Source organism: Acanthochromis polyacanthus, chromosome 20 (genome assembly GCF_021347895.1).
Source record: "Acanthochromis polyacanthus isolate Apoly-LR-REF ecotype Palm Island chromosome 20, KAUST_Apoly_ChrSc, whole genome shotgun sequence".
NCBI classification, from domain to species: domain Eukaryota; kingdom Metazoa; phylum Chordata; class Actinopteri; family Pomacentridae; genus Acanthochromis; species Acanthochromis polyacanthus.
In genome coordinates, this window is record NC_067132.1 from 24,522,665 (window position 1) to 24,545,011 (window position 22,347).

Below are 22,347 nucleotides of genomic sequence, written 5' to 3' on the forward strand. Positions count from 1 at the left end.
GCAACAGCGAGGCATGTATTAAGTCCTCAGAGCACATTATGCTGCCTTGTTTCTACAGGGCAGGCTAATGAGAATCACACCTCTTCTACTCTTTACGTACACTGATGAGACACAACATTGAAACCACCCGCCTAGCATTGCGTAGGTCTCCCTTATGTCAGCAAAAATGCTCGAAACCATTGGGCCTGGACAAGAGAACCTCTCTGGGTGTCCCATGGGGTCTGGCACCGGGACGTTGGCAGTGGATCCTTTGAGTGCTCTGGATTGTGCAGTGGGGCCTCTGTGAATCAAAATTGTTCCACTGCATCCTGCTTGGTCACATTGGGTCTTGGACGTTTGGAGGTCAAATCAACATCTTGGGTGATTATCATGTTCCTCAAGATGTTCTTGATTGTTGGATGTATGATTTTGCCATGTGGTAGGATGCATTTTCCTGCGGGAGTAGGCCAGTGACATTTAGGATTGCCATTTGCATGAAGGAGTGTCTAAGTCTCATCAACATGAATGCCAAAATCCAAGGTTTTCCAGCAGAACACCACATAGTACCAATAGTATCAGTGTGATCCACTTCACCTGTCAGTGGTCAATGTTGTGACGAATCGGTGTACATATCAACACAAACTACAACAGAATTCAATGTGTTGCTGTGATGAGAAATCCTTTACATTGCTTAGTGCACAAGAGAGCAAAGATAACTCAGAACCTTCAACCTTTTTGAGTGGAATCAGGCCATTACCATTTTTATTGTCAGGATGCACTCTTCTCACAGTCACCACTTTTCATGTATGCTGAAATGTTTTGACCGTTAATTGCAGAACACCGCTGCAGGGAAATGAATCATTTCCTCTATTTTTGTCATAACCAAATAAGAACCTTTGAGTTAAACCTGGACAAGACTAATCTAAGCCTGCATATCTGTGCTAGCACTAATGAAAATCACATCCTGAACCTTTATTTCTCCAGCTTGTCCCCAACAAAAAGACAAAAAAAAGCCTTTGAACTAACTTGACTGGCAGTAGTTTGACATTCAGGAATCAGTTTTTTAAGCAATGGAATGATCCATTATTTGAAATTCAGGACCTGCATAAAATGTTTTACTTAAAGCAGTGAAAGTATAACATTCCTTGCTGCAATTTTGTGCTAATTGCAGCATCCCAGCGTTGCGTAACTCTTTTGTTAACCTCTAACAAATTTCTGATGATGCCATTGATCTCACTCCACAGTACAGTGTTCTTCACATAGAATGTCTGTGTTTTTGCCAATAAAACCCAAGCAGCTGTTTTTTTTTATAGCTGACAAAATGTGCAATATCTTCAACATAAGACCTCGGGCTCATCTTGGGACAAACAAGAAGCCTGTGACAGTGCATCCATATCATAATTTAGTGTGTCCAGTAAGAAAAATAGAGGACATATATGTTCTGTCCTGTTGCCTACATAAGAGTGTCTGAGAGAACAGCGCCCACTCTGTTTAGGGAGATTCCTAGCGGCACCATAATGGGAGTCATGTGGATCCACTCTTTGCAACAAGAGACTGGGGGGAAAAAACCCATCTCACCCGTCCTTTAAGAGCGTCTCCGGGTTGGTAAGGAGACGTGTTCGTCGACCTATGACGAACGTCCTCTCGAGCGTGTCAACCGTTAGCCCCTGAGAGGAGGGTACACATCGCATCACACCACAGCGGGACTCCATTTAAGTTGAAGTCAGACGTGGGCCAAGCATTTACCATCACAGCCATGGAGCCCTTTGTTGCAGCTTAACCTTCTGCATGGAAAGTGGTGAGTGTTTGCATTTTCTTGCTGAATTCCAAAGCAGATTTTGATTGCATGTGTTGTCCTGTAACCTTGATAATACTTTCAAAACAAAAGTGTTTATTTTGTGTATATCCTTCAAATGCAAGAAGATATTGTGTTAAGGTTAACCATCTCCTAGAGGGTGTAGGAGAGTTGCCAAGTTTGACAGTTCTGGACAAATAAAAAACGTGGGAAGGAGTTCTGTACATGCCACAAGATAATTAGATTCCAGTAAGTCGCACAGAGCTAAACACCCGTCTTTGTGAGTCCCGAGGAAAGTACCTGCTGGCCTGCTGCCACATCCAAACCTGATGTAAAATCTTATTTTCTCATCAACAGTGAGGCGGATTAGAACATGTCCAAACACGCATCTCTTCAGAGGAGCAATGAGGCGGTCCAGGGTCTCCCCATCTCCTCCTCTAAAACATCCCTGTCCTTTGTCACGATCAGCATCACAATATGTAAGTAATTCCTCCTGACGTGAACAAATCTTTGCCCTTTAAAGTGCCACTCCCAAATGTAATAGATAATGTCTTTTCTTTTATCTTTGTGCCCATTTCAAAGGGTTTATCGTGCTTCAGATCTGCCAGGGTCAACTGAAAGCACAGCTCGGGACAACCCCCAACATTAAACACATTGTGGTGGGAAGGTGTTACACCTACATCACACTAGTTAACCCCAGCTTAAGGTAACACACTGTGCAGCCATTATTTATCATGTCCAGCCTTCAAATCTGATGCACATTTGATGCATTTAAACAAGAATTCATTTCTCTGCTGTGATTTGAACTGAGCCTCAAAAGTTGAGAGACTTGATCTTCTTCTAAAGCCCAAAGCAAAGAGAGGGAGAAAAAAGTTTTGGCGGGCAGCAGCTGCACATCATCAGGCCAGTATTGAAGTCCAGATGAAGGGTTGTTTTGATGTGGTGTTCAGTGAGTGATGCTGAATGAGTTTCTTTCTTCTCATGTGTTTTGCTTCTGTAGAAAGAAAGAAAGAAAGAAAGACAGAAAAAAGAAAGAGGTGGTTGCTGTGGAATGAGGGCATGTACTGATGTGCTTTTCATGAAAAGACTTTTTTTTAAAATTGGGAATTCTAACTTACATGATTTGACTTTATTTAATTAAGTCCAGTGGCATTTGTTTTATACGTCATTTTATGTTACCATACATCATCAGTCTAATTGTAATAACAAAAATATCCTTAGAAGAATCTCTGTTAAGGCTTTTCATGTGTAGAAATGTACAGGAAATTACTGGATTACAGTCCAGTAATTTCATATCCTATCAACTGTTATTCTGTTTCTATTTTAAATTGACATTGAATTTAGCGAGGAATATCACATTAAGTTAATGAAGCCCAAAGGGTAGTTTGAAATGCACTAGTGATCTGCATAACAGGGATGTTTTTCCCCAAACGTGGCAAGTTTGATTAAAACCCAAAGCTAAGAATTACTTTTTACGATCAATTAATCAATTGATTGTTTTCCGGTGTCATTTAGGAATCATTTTCTCAGTTAAATGCGAGAAAACGGGGAAAAATCCCAGTTTCTCTTAACCCAGAGGGGAGAAATGTCCTATTTTCCAGAAAATATTCATATTTCAGAAGGTGGTACACAAGAATATTTGCTTATTTCTCTCTATAAATGACATATGTCAAAGCAAATTGTTGATTTCAGAATTGCTAGCAATCCATTTTTACTCCATTCCACTTTAAATTGTTTAATAGTTGCACCTCTGTCTTTCTGTGTGTAGTTATGACTGTGAGGAGATCTGGAGACAGTTTGAGGAGGCGGTGGTCCATCAGTCTTCTTGTAATGTCACAGTGGAGGATTATTATCGGATGTTTAATGTGATGCCACAAATCTGGCCTTGCAATAGGGTGAGCAGTATTTGTGTTTTCGCTCATATTTATTTGATCCTTGAATCTTTCTATTGACCTGTTTTGTTTTCTCTTTTTTTTCCTGTTTAGTTCCTCTTCTGGAGTAAAACCAGGGCACTGATGCACAGCTATGCAGCTGTTTTCCGGCACTTCTGGACGCTGGAGGACACACTAGTCGGCTACATGTTCAATGACCTCATCTTTTGCGGCCAAGACGAGGATTCCGGTATGTTTTTTCAGGTTTGACAAAATAGGGACACTTAGAAGATCTCAAAACTTGAATATATACTGCTTGTTCTAGAAAAAGTAACTTCAGTTAGCATTGTATATATCTAGAATTTGTGAGCAGTTTCACCAAAGAGAGTGTTTCCACATGAAAATATTGCAATGAATGGAGAAAAGTCATAAAAAAGTAAATTTTTATGTAAGAGAAAAACAGCTTTCTTATTTCCTGTCCAATGAAATATCTTTCAACACCCTCATTTATCATGATTCTTTGACCCCTGGTTCAGCACCACTGTATTACCTCAATAATCAGACAAAATCATGATCTAAAACATAAATTCCCTTTTTTTTTGCATATGACATTGTCCATCAAAAGGGAAACATTTAAGTAGGTATAAAGGGTTAATTATTGAGCTTTACAGATGCATGTAGGTGGATTTTGCAGCTTTTTAGCAGAACCAGGCCAGTTGTTTTTTTCCGTTTCCAGTCATTTTCCAAAGCTAAGCTAGCTAGCTGCTGACCGTTGCAACATATTCACCATATAGACACAAGAGTGACATGAAATTATTGTTTTATTCCTATTTTAATCACAAAAAATATTGAATGATGAACATGTATTTATACTGTGAGGAAATGTGGAAGTTGCACAGTAGCTCTGGGATTTAGCTAAAACATCATCGCTCAGGCAGCTGCAGCTGTGCTCCCAAATGTTTTTCTGATCCTTTTGGACTTTTGTTGCAAATCTGCATGTCAGCACATCATCTAAACTTGTTTTTTTTTTAATTGTTTATTCATGGGTCAAGTAATGACAGATGTGAATTTGACACAGGTTTTGATTTCAACTCTTGCCCGGAGTGGTTGACATGTAGAAATCATCCCGTCTATTCTCTATGGAGGCAAGCCTCGCAAAATGTGAGTTTAACGCCCCAGCTGGAGAAATGCTTCCATCCTGACATTCTACACACAGTTGTGTTGTTTGTCATTCCTCTGCGACATGCCGTTCCAAAACCGGCAGCGGAGAATTGCTCTCCAGTGATTATCTCCATCTATTTGTTAGTTTGCAGAGATGGCGTGTGGAAACATCACTGTATTACTGAATGGGTCTATTGTTAACGCCTTCAATAGGAAAAGGTAAGAAGCGATGAATGATGTTGATGTGTTGTTGTCCGTTTGTTGAGTATATATTGACAATACTCTTTTTAAAAATCTTACAGCATGTTTGGAAGTGTTGAATTGGACAGCCTCAATCCTCAGAGGGTGGATTATGTCAACATTAAGGTGGTGACCAACCTAGAAGGACCCCATATGTGAGCATAACAGCGAACAATCTTTACACAAAACTTTGTGATAAGTTCCCCTTTTTCTAAGCAGTTATCAGTTATATATAATGACTTTACTGATGGCTTATAGATCGTTTACTAATACTTTAGGTTAATGTTTCACCAAAACATGAGTATTTGTAGCTCTTTTGGCAGGACTGTAGAGTAAAATCCTTTATATTATTACCTTATAATTTCAATAAGTGCTAATGTTATGGTTTATTATAAAGCTTAAAGCCCACAAATATGAAACATTTATGATTGCATTTTCTTGGTTAGTGACCGCAGTTAAATAGATTCATTATCAGATAAAAACATTTTCCATAGCCTGGAAGCACAAATGTTGTTTTGAACTGTAAATGATGTCTTATCAGTAATTAGTATCCACAATAGCATCACATTCACAGTTGAAATCACTGATTAACTCTTCAACAGAGAATCATGTAGTCATGGATCCGTTGTGGACCTGATCCAGATCCTGCAGTATAGGGGTTTCCACTGGACCTGCACAGACAGCGACCAGTAAGTGACATCCTGAGGCCTCTTCACACTCCTGTGGCTTTAGCAAGATTTATATTAGGAGTGTGGTAAAATGTTTAGTCATCAATTCAAACTAGTAGGTTTAGATTTGGTTTTAAACTCTGACATAATGTTTGATTTAGACTGTAGCCTAAGCTGTAGCTTGATGTGCACCTACCTAGAAATATACAGCAACAGTTATTGCAGCAACTGAGATTGGTCCACTTGGTGCCAGCACAGGATATTGATTTGGAAAGAGAACACCACTGTGAAACAAAGTACAATATGTAGTTGTAACTACATTTGAAAATGCAAATGCAGTAGCCAGTGTTGTGCTGAAGTGGTCATATGCTGTTTCCTTGCTTTCATAGCTATGTCTTGACTCGGTCATTTCCAACGTCTTCATGCTTCTCTCCATTACACTATTTTTGCTAAAAGTACTGTTCATTAGCGCCAACTCCAACATGAGCTACTTAATTTCAGCCATCAGTGTCTGAAGTACGCAAAGAAACTCAACACACCAGCATTAAAACCCCACAGCTAACTAGCTAACTCGTGGCAAAGCGACGCAGACACACCAGTATCCAAGTATAAATACTTACAAGGATCTAGGCCACCTGTGTAGGCTGCACGCAGGTTTAAGGCTGGAGAATAAATCAAGCCTTAGCACCAGATTCTTTCAATATGGCTGCTTCTGTAACCCTTGTATACAGCAAAAAAAGATGCAGAATTCAGTAGCTGTTGCTACATTGTGGGTATTTCCGCAAAAAGAAACATGCGCTGACACAGTTTTAAGCTTTTATTAGTTCCATCTTACTTTGTCTTCATTCAGGCGATAGATAGATCAATAGACAGACACACAGATAACAATGTCTTCATATGATATTGCATTTTTCTTTCTACTGATGTTGAAAGAGAAACATCTGATGAGAACATCCTGGATTCACAGTAATCATGTTTGTCCACAGGGCCTTGATGATCCTTCAGTGCATGCAGGACCCCAAACACTCGTCCTGCCAGACATGTGCAAACAGCCTCCTACACAGAAAGAGCCTGCCATCCAACTGAATCACTGACATGCTCCACATAGTGCGATTCTGGTATTTTTTACTGGCTGAAGGTGAAATTAAGTTCATGGTAAATAAGTGAACAGCCAACACTGTGAATGCTGACATATTTAGACACATGTCAGAGCTCAGCTGCTGAAAGGATTTCTTGAATGAGGAGCTTTTGTGTGTTCTGTACACCAACATTGATCCCATTTCATTCGTAGATTAAGTGTTTGCAGAAAGACTCTTTGAGCGCAGGTGTGTCTGTCTTCTCAAGGCCAACAGCTACGGGCTTACTGTCAGCAGGATTGTGGTCATTTAACTGAAAATTTACTTGGGAAAATGCAACAGTGGAGCATGAAAATGGCTGTATTTTGGCGGAGGGCCGTGCCTTGAAGATTATTTCAATATCGACCTTATCAACAGCTTATGAGTGGCCAACCCTGATGAGTGGGACTCCAAAGCATATTAATAATAATCTCAAAAACTGCAATGCAACCCCTGAACGTCTTGTGTAAATACGATATTATGTAATATTTTGGAGTACTGTTTTTGAATAATCTGAAATGTGTGATATTATTGAAGTTTTTGCTGCATTTGGACTGTCAAGATTTTGTTTCAGTGGCAAATAATGCAATACAGTGTGCTCAGTTTTCATGAATATAAAGACTCAGGCTGTTACACACCCATGCGGATATGAAACTTGAGTTGTATGCTTTGTTTTGTTCTTTCACAATAGGCGTGTCCTGGTGATATCAAAGTGTGGAGTTTGATTTGAACCATTTGAACCATAAAATATTTATCCCCATTTATACCACCATAATCATCAATTTATTTCTTTATTTATGGTGCAAGGTAATTTAAGTTTGACACATCTATGATACGTCTGTATTAGTGGATCATTAAATCGTTATAAAAATGGACATAAAGCTGTTTACTGGAGCGGTTGACCTTTAGTTTGACTCCTGCGTTTCTCAACATGTTCACTATTGACAGCTTTTCCATGACCTTTGAATTGTAGCCTACAAACATCCTGCAGCACATCTATTATTACCCCCACTTTCCTCTCGTACACAAAACATTTTAGACGTGTCTATTCTTGCAACACATTTGCATTTTTGTGATTTCTGAATAACTGTCATCCTGCCGTGCACTGCAGCCAAGTAGGAGGTCTCTGTAGCTGAAACTGTAGCTACTGTAAATGAATGAACAGCAAACATCTGGTGGATCGATTATGGGTATATTTTTTGAAAGTTTAGATCTAGCATTTTTAAATTTGACTAAATTCAATGCAACAACAAAAGATAATGTAACCTATTTAGTAATGTATCATCTAAAATTCATTCATGTGATTAAAGGAGGTTAAAAGACAGCATTAAGACTTTCAAAGAGGAAATGGGACAGTCAGAAAATGCAAGTAACTGTACTAAAAAGAGGTTTAGGCACTATTTGAAAAGCACTATTTATTTATTCATGAATTGTGCTGTTTATTATTGATTTATTTATATGTTTTGTTCTCTGCAATCAACTTAATGATTTGTAATATCCAAGATATGGACCTGTACTTTCCAGACTATGACTAATTTGACAATAAAACAGTATTTGTTTCACTTTGAGATTTCTTAAAGGCAGTCGGTAAAGAAGTATTGAGAAAATAACAGCATTGCACATATCAGTGGTATTGCACAAGTTCTTTCATGAATAGAAAAGTATTAATATTGCGCTGATTTTTATCTATATTATACCTTATCTCTGTCGTATTCCCTGGGCCATTCCTGAGCAGTTTTTGCAGTGTGTTAGGGTGCATTGCCCTGCTGAGGGTGGCAACTGGCTTTAAGCACTGCTGTTGCCATGGGGGTTGGATGGTTGGGGTGTTGCTTGACCTGGTGGTACATGTCAAACATCTACATGAATATCAGGACTCAAGGTTTCCCAGCAGAACGTTGCATTACAATAAGAAGATCGACATTATTGACTGGTCATAATGTTGTGCCTGATCGGTGTAAACATTATTTTAAAGGCGAAGGTCTGTTTCTCCACAAACAGGAATTTTATTGCTTTGAAATTAATAGTTCTGTACTTTCAGATTAGATTAGATTCAACTTTATTGCCATTACACAGAGCACTAAGACAAGGAAATGCAGTTTTACATCTTACCAGAAGTGCAAAGTAGCAGTAAAGTGCATAAGTTACAGTATGATATCTAAAGTATGATACAGTGTCAACAGAATTAGCACCATTTACACAGCATGGTGACCACACTAATACATGAATATATAGATATATGGATACAATACAAAAGTAGATCATGTAAATATACAAGTATGTGCAGTATGAACAGCATGAGTAGTATAAATTGTACAGTATTAATGCTATGGGATATATACAGGAATAGCAGTAAGAACAATCTATAGATGTGAGATGGAGTATATACACAGTATGAACTGTATTAACAGTGTAAGCAATAGTAATGTGAGACATTTTACTCCAGTAAACTTCTGTATCCATGACTTTTACTTGTAACAGGGTACTTCTACAATGTAGTATTACTACTTTCAGAACAGTAAAACTCATTCCTCTCTAAACGAGACCTTATCAGTGTCACTTTGACCAAAGCAGAGGAGCCTCCTGATTGGAGCAGTGCCTCCGCGGTCACGAGCCAGGCCCACGCGCACGGTGTTTGCGCATCTCCACAAATAGCAGCGGGAGCGCGAGACACGATCCCAGTGACAACAAACGGGAGAAAGTTAGTCAGTCGAACTTCTGCGCATATTTTTTGCACTTTTTAGGTGTGTTTAAATGGACCATGGAGAGCCTCGGCGGGCGGAGAAGAGGCGCAGGAGACGCCGCGTCGCTCTGTGCGTCGTTGCCGTCCTGCTTCTCGTTATTATCGTCGCCGTGGTGCTCGGAGTGACGCTGCGTAAAGAAACAGAAACGAATCAATTCCAATCTGTGTTCCTTAGCAGGTGTGAGACGTTTAAAGGGTGAGTCCTGTAATGTTTAACAGTTTCCCTGCAGTTTGTTATGCATTTCCAGTTAAGCCCAGCCTGGAGATAAACTGAATAACTGAAACATAAATAAGAAATAGGAGCTGTGTTGTATACATATATGGTGACATACATGGGCTGAGGTTTCATTGCAACACTGGAGAGGAAGTATATATTAAGCAGGGGTCTGGGTGACCTCATTTTCCTTCATCTTTTGCTTTCTGGTGAACTATTCTCCGTCAATTTGTGGCTTCTGTACATCAGTTTATGGTGGAAGTCTGTTTATTTATGTAAAGGCAAACACAAAGTTCAAGCACCAGCTGATAATTCAGAATGTTATAGAATATAATACAGTAATGCACATATGAAACTCCTGTAGATCAGTTTTTATCTTTCAATATAATGTAATTTACACCTCTGTGCAGTTTTGTGTCACTTTTGTCTGCAGAATACCCTCTTTTAACTGTGACATCATTTAATCTAAGTGACTGTTTTAATTGGGATTTAATGAATGGATCTTTTTATGCATTTACAGGTGCAATTACAGGTGTTCACTTTTAGGAGGGGTGGCGTAAAATAAAACTGCTATCCGGAGAGTCTCAATGAAAGACTGACATGTAATGTCTGAAAGTCAATTTACTGTTAAAGTTGAAGTTCAGGCTTTCAGATCTGGCCTCAGTATCACCCGTCAATGATCGATCAACCTGTCTCCTCTATGAACTCAGCTGGGATGTCTACCTGTCTGCATAGCAAATATTGATCAGGTTTCTGAAACACCCGATGCACTTTTTCTGCCTTAAGCTGATTTTGACTGAAGTGGTCATACTTCATGGGGTGTTTAGTTTCTTAATCATGTGCTTTATAGGAGCTTTTCAAAAACAAGCTGTAGAGTACTTCACAATAAACATAAAAACAGGTGTTACACTCAATGTCCACAGTGCAGTCCAACAACTGTCAGAAATTCTTTTTTTATGACATCTGTAATGACCAGCTGTTGTTTCCATCAGAATACATCTGGTCCACTGTAATTTAAACTCATACTGACTCGGATGATATGAAATCGGCTCAGTATGTTGTGTGTTTTTCCACCATAATCGCTTGTTCAGTCTTGAATTGTATTTGAGTTTCAGGGTGACAGGAAATTTTCACATATAAACTCGTTGATATGATTCATAAAAAGCAATTAAACTGTATTTTAGGTACATGCACCATTCTGCAGTCAAACAACAGCTCGCGCTTTTCGTTTTATCTTAACAATTAGAGCCCGTCCTGGAGTAAAAAAAATTCCAAAATTGATATATCCGCTGATATATCAATTTTATAAGTTTAACTTCAACCTACTCCTTTTCGAATAATATGTTTTGTAATCAGTTTAATTTCTGAATTGTTTTTATTTGTTTTATTAATTATTATTATTTATTATTAATAAACATTTCAATCAATCAATCAGTATCAACAAGGGAAAATGATAAGGTCATTTTTTATTAACTTTCCAGCAGCATAGTTCAAAAACTAGTTAGCAACTTGGCTTGAAGACACCCCTTGACTCCGCACCACCATCTGCTCAGCTACATGTGCTGCATATTGGATGAAAGTATTGTAAACATTGGAGTTTTAGCGCCCTCTGCTTGGCATACTAGTGTGAGTGAATTTTCAATCCAGCACTTTTCATGTGAAATATCAAAATGTGTCACAATTTGCCACAAATTTGAGCCTACATTTTAGCTTTTTCCAACAAAATGAGCCTTAACCACATTTCAGATATTAAAAGCTGTCATTTATTTTTCAGAAACAACTGTCAAAAGATATGGGAAACATTTCAACAAGCCTATGTAAACCGGGACCCCTGTAAAGTTCCAATGGAAGCCTACGACCCCCTCGTCACTGCAGCCCCCTTCAAACCTACATGCAACAGAGTAAACATCAATCACAACATCATGTGTTTTAACCCCTCTCTGACTTAATGAATCTGTTTAACACTGTGATGATAACTCCGTTTGTGGCTTAGGTGATGTTCTGGAGCAAAACTAAGGTTGTGGTCCACGAGTTTACTGAAAAGACAGACTGTTTTGTTACTCTGGAGGACACTCTGCTGGGATATGTCCTGGATGGGCTGACCTGGTGTGGAAAGGAGGGCAGCAGCGGTAAGAGTTTGGAGTTCATTATTTGCACAAATGCAGCATTGTGCATGAAAAGATTGGGGTCACAGACAAAAGAGTAGTAGTAGTAGTTTACTTTGTACCATGCAATGCTCTGTTGGCAACAACTCAAATGCATTTGTCATGCCATTCGTAAATGATGATGTCAAATGTCAGAGGTGTTGTTTGTCTGGGCTGCTACTCGTTTTATATTGCACCATAAAGCCAGTCAGGTCATGTCTAGTTTTTAGACGGAAGCTTGGCTCGTACAGAGAAAATTCTAAGGAAGTAAGCTTCAGAAACAAACAAAAAACCTGAAGAACCGGGAGAGAAAGGTTTTTTCTGATGTGATTACATAGAGTCAAGATGCTCAGTTTTTTTTAAACAGCTTAAATCACCTGTAACACTGATGTTTAATGCAATTAGAGCATCAAGCAACTGTGCTGATATTAAGAGCATATCCTCTTTGCAAAAACTATGAGGTGCAGCGACACTTTAGCTCATGAAGACCACAGAAGGGACCAAGTGGCTTGCTAGCAAAACAAACAGTTAGCTTCCAAGCTAAGTGTGTGAGGATAGCTCAGCTAGCTGATGCTTTAACGTACTTAAAAGTTGGAATATTTGGCGTTGTCAGTGGGTTCTTTAAAGCGTCTTGAAACGATTTGACTGTAATTGACACTATATAAATAAAACTGAATTGAAATTGAAAATAGAAGAAGAGACATACAGTTCTATAACAGACTTCTCTCTGCCTGATTTGATCTTTTCAGCTTTTCATTAAATTTACAGCCAGATTCTCTACAAGCATTTCAAAGTCAAACCACCATAATTCATATGGTACATTCAAATTAACAGACGCTGACCAAAATGTTTTCATATCGAGAAATACGATTATCGTTTCAAATTTACCTGACTCAATCCAGGTTCACTGTCACATCGGTATACTCAGCATGAAGCTGCCACTCGAAGCTGGTTTGCTTAGCTCAGCCCAAAGACTGGAAACACCGGGAGTCAGTTAGCCTGAAATTGTTACCTTATGACAATGGCAAGACTTCAGGAAATGTTTTTCTCCAAGTAAATCATCTGAACCATTACCCCCAGTTGTTTTTTAAACTGGTTTGGTGCAGATTTAACAAACCACCCCCGTTCAGACGTTAATCTGTCGGTAGCCAAGCGTGTCAGCTTCATGTCTGAATAAACACCCTGCTGGTTTTTCCAGAGACGGTGCAATCTCACTAAGTTGGACCTTGTGACAATTTATCGCTTTCAACAAAGATATGTCTGAACTGTATGCAACAGCACTACCAGATAAGGATGCACAGGCAACACACTTCATGTTGTATGAAATGGTTTTGGTAATCACAGAGAGCAACAGACAATTTGAAGGCCAAAATCACAAATCAGTCACTTTGCTCTACAACTTCACATCTGTTGGACTGCAAAATGAAATGTCAATAAAGATAAAACTCTACTGTGACGTCAACAGAGAGGAAAAATTTAAGTTCACGAGACTTTTTGTTGTTGTTTTTTAGTTATTTGGACCGTTTGATAAGCTTTCTCCTAGTTTAGATTGTTTTTTTGTGTTCATTATTGTGTTATGTATTACGCATCGCTTATTGTACTGTCCAATCTCACGTGAATCACAAATATTGCCTCATCCCCTCTGTTATGTCTGAATAAAGCCTTGAGGAACAATAATGTATGTCTGAATGAAAGAATGCCATCACTTTCATTGACATGATTAAGCCAGCAATCTTGCAGACCCCATGTCTAAAAAGGACTTTAGTGGGATTTAGAGATGTTGGTAGTTGGATTTTGTTGCCGTTTGTCTTCATGCTAACCACATCTATTGACTCAGAGTGGAATCAATCTTCTTCATGTAGGATTTGTTATTATCGTCATACATAAGATACTGTATTTCATATATTCAAAGCTGTACACGACATATTTGATTGGTGGCACCCAGTGGGACACGTTATTTAGTGCTTTCTTTTCTTTATTCTCCTTGTTTTCTGCCCAGTGTGTTTACATGACATCCTGTGCTTTCAGTCGTGTTGTATTCGCTCACCAAACAAATCTGTGCGTTGCTGTTGCAGAAACATTCACCACCGACTGCCCAGTTTGGACAGACTGTGAGAACAACACGGTCAGCTCGTTTTGGAAAAGAGTCTCAGCTGCTGTAAGTCATGAACAAGGATTGTGTAGTTTTTGCAGAAAACACAAGAGTCTGTGGGTCGAGCAGTGGTTAAAGTAACACAGATGTGGACCTGAAGCTACGACAGATCTCTCCTGAGTAGAAGTGAGTATGATGGAGAGGAGAAAGAAAGAGGTCACGCTGCCTGGTTTCTTTGTCAATGAGGCTTTGTGTTGGTCTCCATGGAGTCGCATTGCTTAGCTCTCTCCTGAGTGAGCAGCGGCCCACACATCCGGAGGAACTCGGTTTTATTCTGTTATGCAACAACTCACACATGACAGACTTCTGAATATATTCAAGAAAACAAACAAAAATACTATAAATCTATCATAAAGGAGTGGTAGGCTCAGACACAAACATAAACTGTAAACAGCATAAATAATGTAGAAACTGGTGATATAAAATAAGAAAACAACATAATAAATTGAAATAAAGATTCATAGTATCAGCTGGTGGCTTCATCAAGGTAAGCAGCATCACAGTTGGTATGATTTGAGGAAATGATCGATCGATCGATGTGGGTTTTAGGGGCCAATACTGGGGCTGATTATTGGTAATCAAGTAAGGCCAATTCACCGATATTTAGAACCAATTAAATGTAATGTTTTGACAGCATATGACAGCAGAGAACCAGTCATTCATAACTATTCTTCTTCATTAACAAGAGTGATTGTAAGTGAAGATATAAAATAGAAACAGGAGTGATTAAATTAGGATGCTCTCCTTTGTTTATGTGGAATCAGCTCACGTTACTGCAGTTACGTCTACTGTTCACCCTTCTATCACTTTAATAGCCCACTAAGGGCAATTTTTTTTCCCCAGACTCTGATTCAGGTTAATCTGTGGCTTCCTCCTAACTTAACCGCTAGCCGTTAGCTTAGCCTTAGCCACTGTGAAAGTCTTGAATTTCCTGGTTTGTGGCGACAGCTTGTGTTTCTTGTTCAGTTTTTGCTGCTTGAGAGACATTTCTGACACCACAGAGTGACCCCAGACAGAGAGAGGAGGCTGCATCAGACCTGAAGTAGCACATTTAATTTATTGGGAAATACTGATACCAATAATCAAAAAAAAATGCCAAATATCGGCCAGGATATTCAGCCAAGCCAATAATCAGTCTATCCTTAATGTGAGGCCTTATAAAGTTTAAAGTGCTGTAACATCATTTACTTCTGCAAAGTTTACAGATGCTTGAGACTATCAGTAATAATAATACCATTTTGTAATGAACATATACTAAAATAATATTCTAGTAAATTGTGCTGTGCTAAATAAAGTACCTGATCTCAATAGTGGCTTAAGGGTTACTTTTTTAGCACATGGTCATTGTGAAATCAATATATTTTCAAATATGACTTCAAGCATTCATCCAGAGAGCACTGAAATATTACCATGCAATATTTAGAAGCAAGGAGTACTCACAAATGAAATACTTTTGCAGTGACTTGTGACAGTAACTCTAACCCTCAGGGAATAAGCGTTCTTACAGGGGGTTTTATATATCAGCTACTGAACCAGAGAGTAAAGTCTCTAGAGAGTATAAAGGCGTTAAACCTTTCGTGCTTTGAATGTGTTTCCTCTCACCTCCTTGTTATTTCTGTATAGTGTTTCCTTGTGTGGGAAAGTCCTCAAAAAACCTGTTTGTTTTCCCAAACGGTACCAGATATGAAATCTGTGAGAGGGAATTTGGAGGCAGTGCGACTTGTTTTGTTGCTGGAATTGAGGAAATACTCAGGATGGATTACAGAACATTAAAGGAGGAATTCCCAGTCACATTGGTCTTTGAAATGGGTAGGACAGTAAGACAGGGTTTTCTTTTTATTGTTGTTATTATTTGGCATTGCACTGTAATGAAAAAACAGAGATAAAGCTGACCTTTGCATTCAACATCCTACTTATCATCTGATAGCAACAAACATTATATTGTTCGTAAAATAAACCTGTGAAGTGGTTTCTCAAAATAAACTAATCCATATGTGACTCATGTTTATTTCTAGCATCAATACTGGCTCAAACCTAAATCTATTTGACAGTGCGTCTTCAAAATCTTGGTTTTTTTTAGCTATATGATGTGGACCTGCATTCTAAATCTAAATTGTATTTTTCTTTGTGTTTAGTATGCAGATATTGCCTGTGGTAACGTCTCAGCGATGTTAAACGGATCCATCGCCGTACCATTCAGCCCCACAAGGTACGTTCAGTTCATGAAAATAAGCCACATAAACTATGGCTTTAAATCTGCTTCGACTCACCTTTGGCTTTTTGCATTTTATTGTAAGTTATATCGCATTATTTATATACTTTAATACCCACATTGCATTATTCTTACTACAATTGGGCCTACATTGGTCACGACTATTGTTTCTTTGAGTATTTTTTACTCCTGGATTACGAGATGTGACGCTTTGTTCTCAAATACTCAGTATGTGGAAATGTCAATAAATAAACTTGAATTTAATCTTGAATTCAATTGAGATTAGCATAAATCCTTCAATTAGCCCTCTTCGAGCAATTTCGAAGAGGGTTCTGAGCAAATTAAAATGGAACAAGTGCAGTGAATTAGAAAAAGGAGCGCGTTGTGGAACTATGATTTCATGTAATTGTTTTAAACTTTATTTTTTTTAATTTTGGCGGTCAGTATTTTTGGGAGCATCGAGGTGAAGGGGCTTAACGCCACCAGGGTGAATAGCCTGACTGTTGTTCTTGTCACGGAGGAGGAAAATGTGTAAGAATTTCTGCATGAACATTTTATATCTAGAAATAGGAAGAAGCTTAAGAAAAAAATGATCTTAAAGTTTCTTTACTCTTGGTGCATGTTGCTTCTTCAGGACAAACTGTACAGACGCATCTTTAAAGGTCCTACAGAAGGAGCTGCCTGCTGGAATAAATTATGGCTGCGAGGAAGTGCCTGAGTAAGTGCAACATTTGTGCGAGAGAAGCTGATCACATGTATGTTTCTGTCCTCACACAGTATTAACTCCTTATTTGAAAATCTCTCTGCAGATCTCAGCTCCAGGAGTGCGGCTCTGATCCACAGAGACCCTGTGGATCCTGCTGGTGAAAAGTATTTTTTCCATTAATTACTAAATGTAATTTAAATGTTTTTGTAACCGTGGGCCAGTAGAAGATCGTGAGAAATGTGTCTTTGTACATAAATGTTTACAGAATGACAATGCACCTTTTCATTTTGTCAGGTGTGACATATGGGAACTTTTTATTCTAACAATTGTGATAAATGTCTAGTAGTAACATGTCAGTGCTGCTATTCATGTTCATCTCACAGTCTCACTTGAACCTGCTGGCAGAATGTGCTATATTTTTTAAATAAAATGTGAATATCTCTCTGTGAGATTGTCTGTGGATTCTAATGACAAAGCTCCATTCACTGAATACTGAGGTGGGGTGGAAATCTTTACAAATTTGCATCATTTAAGGCAATATATCTAAATGATCAATCCCTGCTGCACTACCAGCATGAGGCGGTTATAATCCTAGATAGCGTGACTTTAGGTGTTAGACAGACAGTCTGAACCCATGAAGGACAGATTATGTAAATGTAAAGCAGATACCAGCCTTCAGTGAGGATAAGAAACATATAGATGATCTTACACTATACAGTCAAGGGAGCCTCACCCCTACTTCAGCACAACTACACCATTCCTTATCTTGTTTTTTTTTTTTTGTTATTTTAAACACTCTACGTGACTTAAGTGACCTAAACAACAACTTTCATCTTTCATGTGGTGCCACAAATGTCATTTATTCATAGGCTATCATTAGTTATCCTATGCACAAATATGTCTGTGCTTTTGCTTATGGACAGCAAAACACTATTATGAACTTGGAAAAAAAAAAACAGGATCTGCACTTTTTTTAATTACCAGATATTGTGCAATTCATCTGCATGTTCCTCTTGCATTTCTTGAAAAATTTCAAACAAATATATGGCTGTTAAGTACTTATTTTTGGTTGAATCGTGATGCCTCACCAAAGTTTTTGCTCATTTTCTTTTAATATAAACATGAAGGGCAACACCCACCACCAGTTACAAAAACTAATACAAAGTGGGCAAAAACAAACTGAACAAAACTGGTGCCTCACATTCACACATAGACCACACAGGTAACAAAGACTCAAAACTCGAATGGCTTCTTCACTAAGCCCACAGTGTCTGTAGCACTCACCACGAGTGTATACAGACCAAAGTGGTCTGTGGTACCCACCAACCCAACCACACGTACCTACAGACCAAAACTCATCAAAACACAAACAAATGATCACACACTGAGAGGCACCAAGGCGGACTGGTCACAGATACCAGCCACCCCAACTAACAGCATGGTTGCAGGTATATAGCCTGCAGGTGTGCCAGTGGCTGTATCTGGTTGGTCAGAGGTGGAGGGTGGCCCAATCAGGAAGGTCGGGAGGCGGGGAGAACAGGGCTCCAGTGTAGGTTGTTAACTCCAGAGTCGTCAGTGGGAATGGCTGGCAGCTGGGGTGCTGGAGAGACTCAAACAGCCACAGCTGAACCCTCACATGCAATCTCCCCACCAAAAGGCCCAACAGGAAACCACCCAAAACCAGACGGCACACAGATACCTGTGGCCGCAACAATACAGACACGGCTTTAAAATAACAATGATAACGAAACGGCCTAGTAGTCAGCTCGTCTGTTTAAAGAGTGGGCTTTTTAGGTAATTTCCGGCTTGATAACACCATGAGGTGAAGAAAAGGTTACTTCTAACTGGTTTTATGAACATGGCACTGACCTTTATGGCATTTCTTATCACCAGATCTAAAAATCGGAACAGAATACCTTTAGAATGTGGTGCGGTAAGGGATTGGCAGCATTGGCATGCAGTTTAACAAATATTGTGACACAGTCATGTCAACTAGAAGAATATGCTACGTACTCTGTAGAATCCAAGAGGGGCAGCAAAGGGAGGCGTAATTAAGTGTTTATGAATATGAAAAACATGCTAATTATACAAGTTTATCCAGATTTCTACTTCACTGTCAAGTCATTTTTCTACACCACACTTGTCTAAATTGGATATTTAAGAGTTCAGGACAGAGAAACTTTACTTTTTCAGTAGATTAATGTAAAAACAGTTGAATTTGCACATACACTACCAGCCAAAAGATTGCAGTCACTGAGAAATGTCCTTATTTTTGAAAGAAAAGCAGCTTTTTTCAATGAAGATGACATTAAATTAATCAGAAATGCAGTCTAGAAAGACTAAATGACTATTGTAGCTGGATAAAGCTCAATTTTACTGGAATATCTACATAGGGATCCATTTCCAGCGACCATCACTCCTGTGTTCTAATGCTACATTGTGTTAGCTAATGGTGTTGAAAGGTAGCCTAGCCACGCTAGACCCATGTTCTGAAGGCACAAGGGTCTAGGCACGCTCGACAGGGAGGGAGGCGGGCTAAAAGGTTGTCTATCAAATCCCTCTGCAGCAATTGGGTAGGTATACAACCAATCAACGCAATGAATAGGCTGACGTAGTTCCGAGAGCACCGGCGGATTGTGGCTAAGTCCCATTAGCTTCCCAACCAGCGGAGCCAACTGGTATATTAAGGATTTGCCATATCCCGTCGGCATAAGTCCAAATACGTCTTTCTTCTCAATGAAACACTTCAGTGCCGTCCTTTGTTTATCTTTCAAGTTGAATTTTAGCTTCAAATCTTTAAGGGCTGTGGGCAAAGCCGAGTCGAAAGATAACTGTTTATTGTGCGCTGGTTGTTTCTGTCAGAATCGTCGCGCCTCTGTCGTCACTTCGTTACGCCCGCCTTCTGACTCTACACTTCATGGTGACTGGTCCGGCCAGTTTTAGGAGAATCCAACCTCGAGCCTTATGGAGGGTAACTAGACCCACCCTGGCAGAGAATTAAATTTGTTGTCGTGGGTTGTCTAGCGCGACTAGGCTAGTTGAAAGGCTCATTGATGATTAGAAAACCCTTGTGCAGTTATGTTAGCACATGAATAAAAGTGTGAGATTTCATGGAAAACATCTGGGTGACCCCAAACGTTTGAACGGTAGTGTGCTTTATTCTGCGCTGTGAGGTTTAAACACTCACAAGCCTGTAAAATTAGTTACCTGAGCGTAAATTTATGTGTAGTTCCTAGTCAAAAATGTTGTCTGTAGTAGCTTCTAAATCTGATTTAAGTGAAACAAAACCTGAAAAGTAAAAGCGAGTCATGACACTCGATGAAGAAGTTCACCTTCAGCAAAACTTTCTATGAACTCATCCCTTTCGTTTGAGAGAAAACTTCCTCTGACCGCAAAATCCAGCGAGCGTTTTCTTATCCGATTATCTTTGGTTTCTCTTTTGATTCACGTGAAACTGGAACCCGCTACCGAAGGCTAGATTAAGGTGTATGCAAAGCTGCTAAACCACTGAGGAGAAAAGAAAGTGCTCCTTAAAACATATCACGCCCGCTTTTTGTGGGTTTGCAGTGGCGTGGGTGTCTGGCCGCAGGACGTCTCATCCAGCATGTGAGCTCAAAGGCAGGTTCTTAAAGAGCGGCTGTGGCAGGAAGGAGGCGGCTCGTGAAGCAGAGTCAAAACCTCCTCTTTCCTTTCTTGCTGCTGTGTCACACGTACGGTAAACGGGGCTTGTGTCGGGTGCTGGGAAGAGGTTTCTCGGGGATGTCGCTGCACAGGTGTCACATGAAGAAGGCCCCTTGTGTGAAACCACAACATGGGGCCACTGTGAAAAGCACTGTAATGTCGGTAAGCACGGGGGCAGTTTGAGTCACTGCTGCTGCCGCTCACACCACAAGATTAATCTTAATCTTTCAATAGCACTTTAAGGTTAGCAGAAGTGTGGCGACAACAAATCTTTAGAGTGTTTTTTTATGATAAAAGCCCATTTACACGTATGATTGAAGTGATCTAGTTTGATTTTGGTGCCACTTTTCAGGTGCTTCTCCACATGTTGGCCTATGTGGTGAAGTATTTGCTTCATTTTAACCTCAGCTAGCTCTGATGTTTAGCATTTTTTAAAAGTGTAATCTAAGCTTTTCAGGGTTTTTTTCTCGGGTGTAGGAATGTAAACATATGTCGACTGTAGAGCCGGGAGAAGTTCCATTTGTTGGAGCCAACTGTAAATAGATCTAAGTGTGATAAAGGAACTTGGCAGCTCAGCAAACTTAATGTCCAAGCTGAGTCATTTCCAAGATTAATACACTGTAGAAGTAAGCACTGTAGAACTCCTCAAACTATTTCTTAATGGATCCATCAGCAATATGTGGAATTCCCAAAATGACAAACCACGCCTGAGAGCTCCGTTATGACTTTCTTTAGAAGAATCTCACTGCTCTTGCCCTATAACGACATTCTTGAAGACACCCTCTATGTGACAAATGCTTTTCTTTCTTTTTTTCGTGGTAGGATCTGTGTCACTTAAAGCATTTTACAAGGAATTTCATGAGTCAGAAAACAGGTTTGTCATCGGCTTCAATATAGGAAGTTACCAGAGCTGGAAAATTAGCATTGGTTGTGAGTGTAAATGGCTAAAAACTTTTGTCAGTCAAGTGGAAAAAGTCCTCAAGCGTAGCTGTTTTCAACATTAAAAAACGTGTTTAACCTTTTAAGGCCAAGGTTGGGTTTTCACCTGTTTTTCCACCTGAGGAAAAAAAAAAATGTCCCCAAATTCAGACCACACAGCTGTCAAGCCAAACGGAGCAACCTCAAGCTCTCTGTAAAGATATAGTATGTTAAAATATAAGTCTCTTTTTCCACATCACCAGCCCAGAGTGAAAAACTCCAACAAAATCTGACTTAATGATAACTTTGCGCAGGCATGTTGTTGGTTGAGATGTCAGTTAATTTGTTAACAAAATGACGTCAGTTCTGTTCATTGTCTTAAATACGATTTCGGCAGTTTTTAAAGTCAGCTTTCACCAAAATGAGACTTTTTGAAATTTGATTAAAAGCAGGTGAACCCCAAATCCTCCTGTCAGTTTCAAAGGTGTATTTTATTAAAAGATATCACCGATTGTCCTTGAGCTGATCGTTTGTGACGGGACGTTTCCTTGAGGAAAATTAAATAATGATATTTCGTCCGGCCAGCAGCAGATGGGTCCCCCTATACGAGCTGGGTTCTGCTCAAGGTTTTTTCCTGTTAAAGGGGAGGTTTTTCTTGCCACTGTCGCCTTAGGGCTTGCTCTGGGGGTTCAGGCATATGAGGTTCTGTGAAGCGTCTTAAGACAATTTGAATTGTAATTGCCGCTATATA

General features: G+C 39.4%; 2 protein-coding genes across 2 annotated transcripts; both read left to right on the forward strand.

The window, feature by feature from the left end:
* Window positions 1-1,480: 1,480 nt before the first annotated feature.
* On the forward strand, window positions 1,481-8,391 carry LOC110950930 (ADP-ribosyl cyclase/cyclic ADP-ribose hydrolase 1). The gene is made up of 10 exons (XM_022193797.2): window positions 1,481-1,777; window positions 2,132-2,253; window positions 2,357-2,480; window positions 3,543-3,669; window positions 3,760-3,895; window positions 4,724-4,806; window positions 4,952-5,025; window positions 5,109-5,201; window positions 5,649-5,735; window positions 6,701-8,391. Exons 2-10 carry the CDS (start codon window positions 2,148-2,150, stop codon window positions 6,798-6,800), a joined length of 930 nt encoding a protein of 309 aa, XP_022049489.2. The 5' UTR covers window positions 1,481-1,777; window positions 2,132-2,147; the 3' UTR covers window positions 6,801-8,391.
* A 1,051-nt stretch (window positions 8,392-9,442) lies between these two features.
* LOC110950938 (ADP-ribosyl cyclase/cyclic ADP-ribose hydrolase 1-like) lies at window positions 9,443-17,446 on the forward strand. Its single transcript, XM_022193808.2, has 8 exons — window positions 9,443-9,765; window positions 11,558-11,684; window positions 11,777-11,912; window positions 14,003-14,085; window positions 16,215-16,288; window positions 16,736-16,822; window positions 16,926-17,009; window positions 17,101-17,446. Exons 1-8 carry the CDS (start codon window positions 9,581-9,583, stop codon window positions 17,156-17,158), a joined length of 834 nt encoding a protein of 277 aa, XP_022049500.1. The 5' UTR covers window positions 9,443-9,580; the 3' UTR covers window positions 17,159-17,446.
* Window positions 17,447-22,347: the final 4,901 nt, after the last annotated feature.

Coding starts and splice junctions, on each gene's coding strand:
- LOC110950930 (XM_022193797.2), top strand. CDS start 2,148: ATGTCCAAACACGCATCTCTTCAGAGGAGCAATGAGGCGGTCCAGGGT. Junction 2,481..3,542: donor CTAGTTAACCCCAGCTTAAG/GTAACACACTGT, acceptor TTCTGTGTGTAG/TTATGACTGTGAGGAGATCT. Junction 5,736..6,700: donor ACCTGCACAGACAGCGACCA/GTAAGTGACATC, acceptor GTTTGTCCACAG/GGCCTTGATGATCCTTCAGT.
- LOC110950938 (XM_022193808.2), top strand. CDS start 9,581: ATGGACCATGGAGAGCCTCGGCGGGCGGAGAAGAGGCGCAGGAGACGC. Junction 16,289..16,735: donor GTACCATTCAGCCCCACAAG/GTACGTTCAGTT, acceptor TTTGGCGGTCAG/TATTTTTGGGAGCATCGAGG. Junction 17,010..17,100: donor GGCTGCGAGGAAGTGCCTGA/GTAAGTGCAACA, acceptor ATCTCTCTGCAG/ATCTCAGCTCCAGGAGTGCG.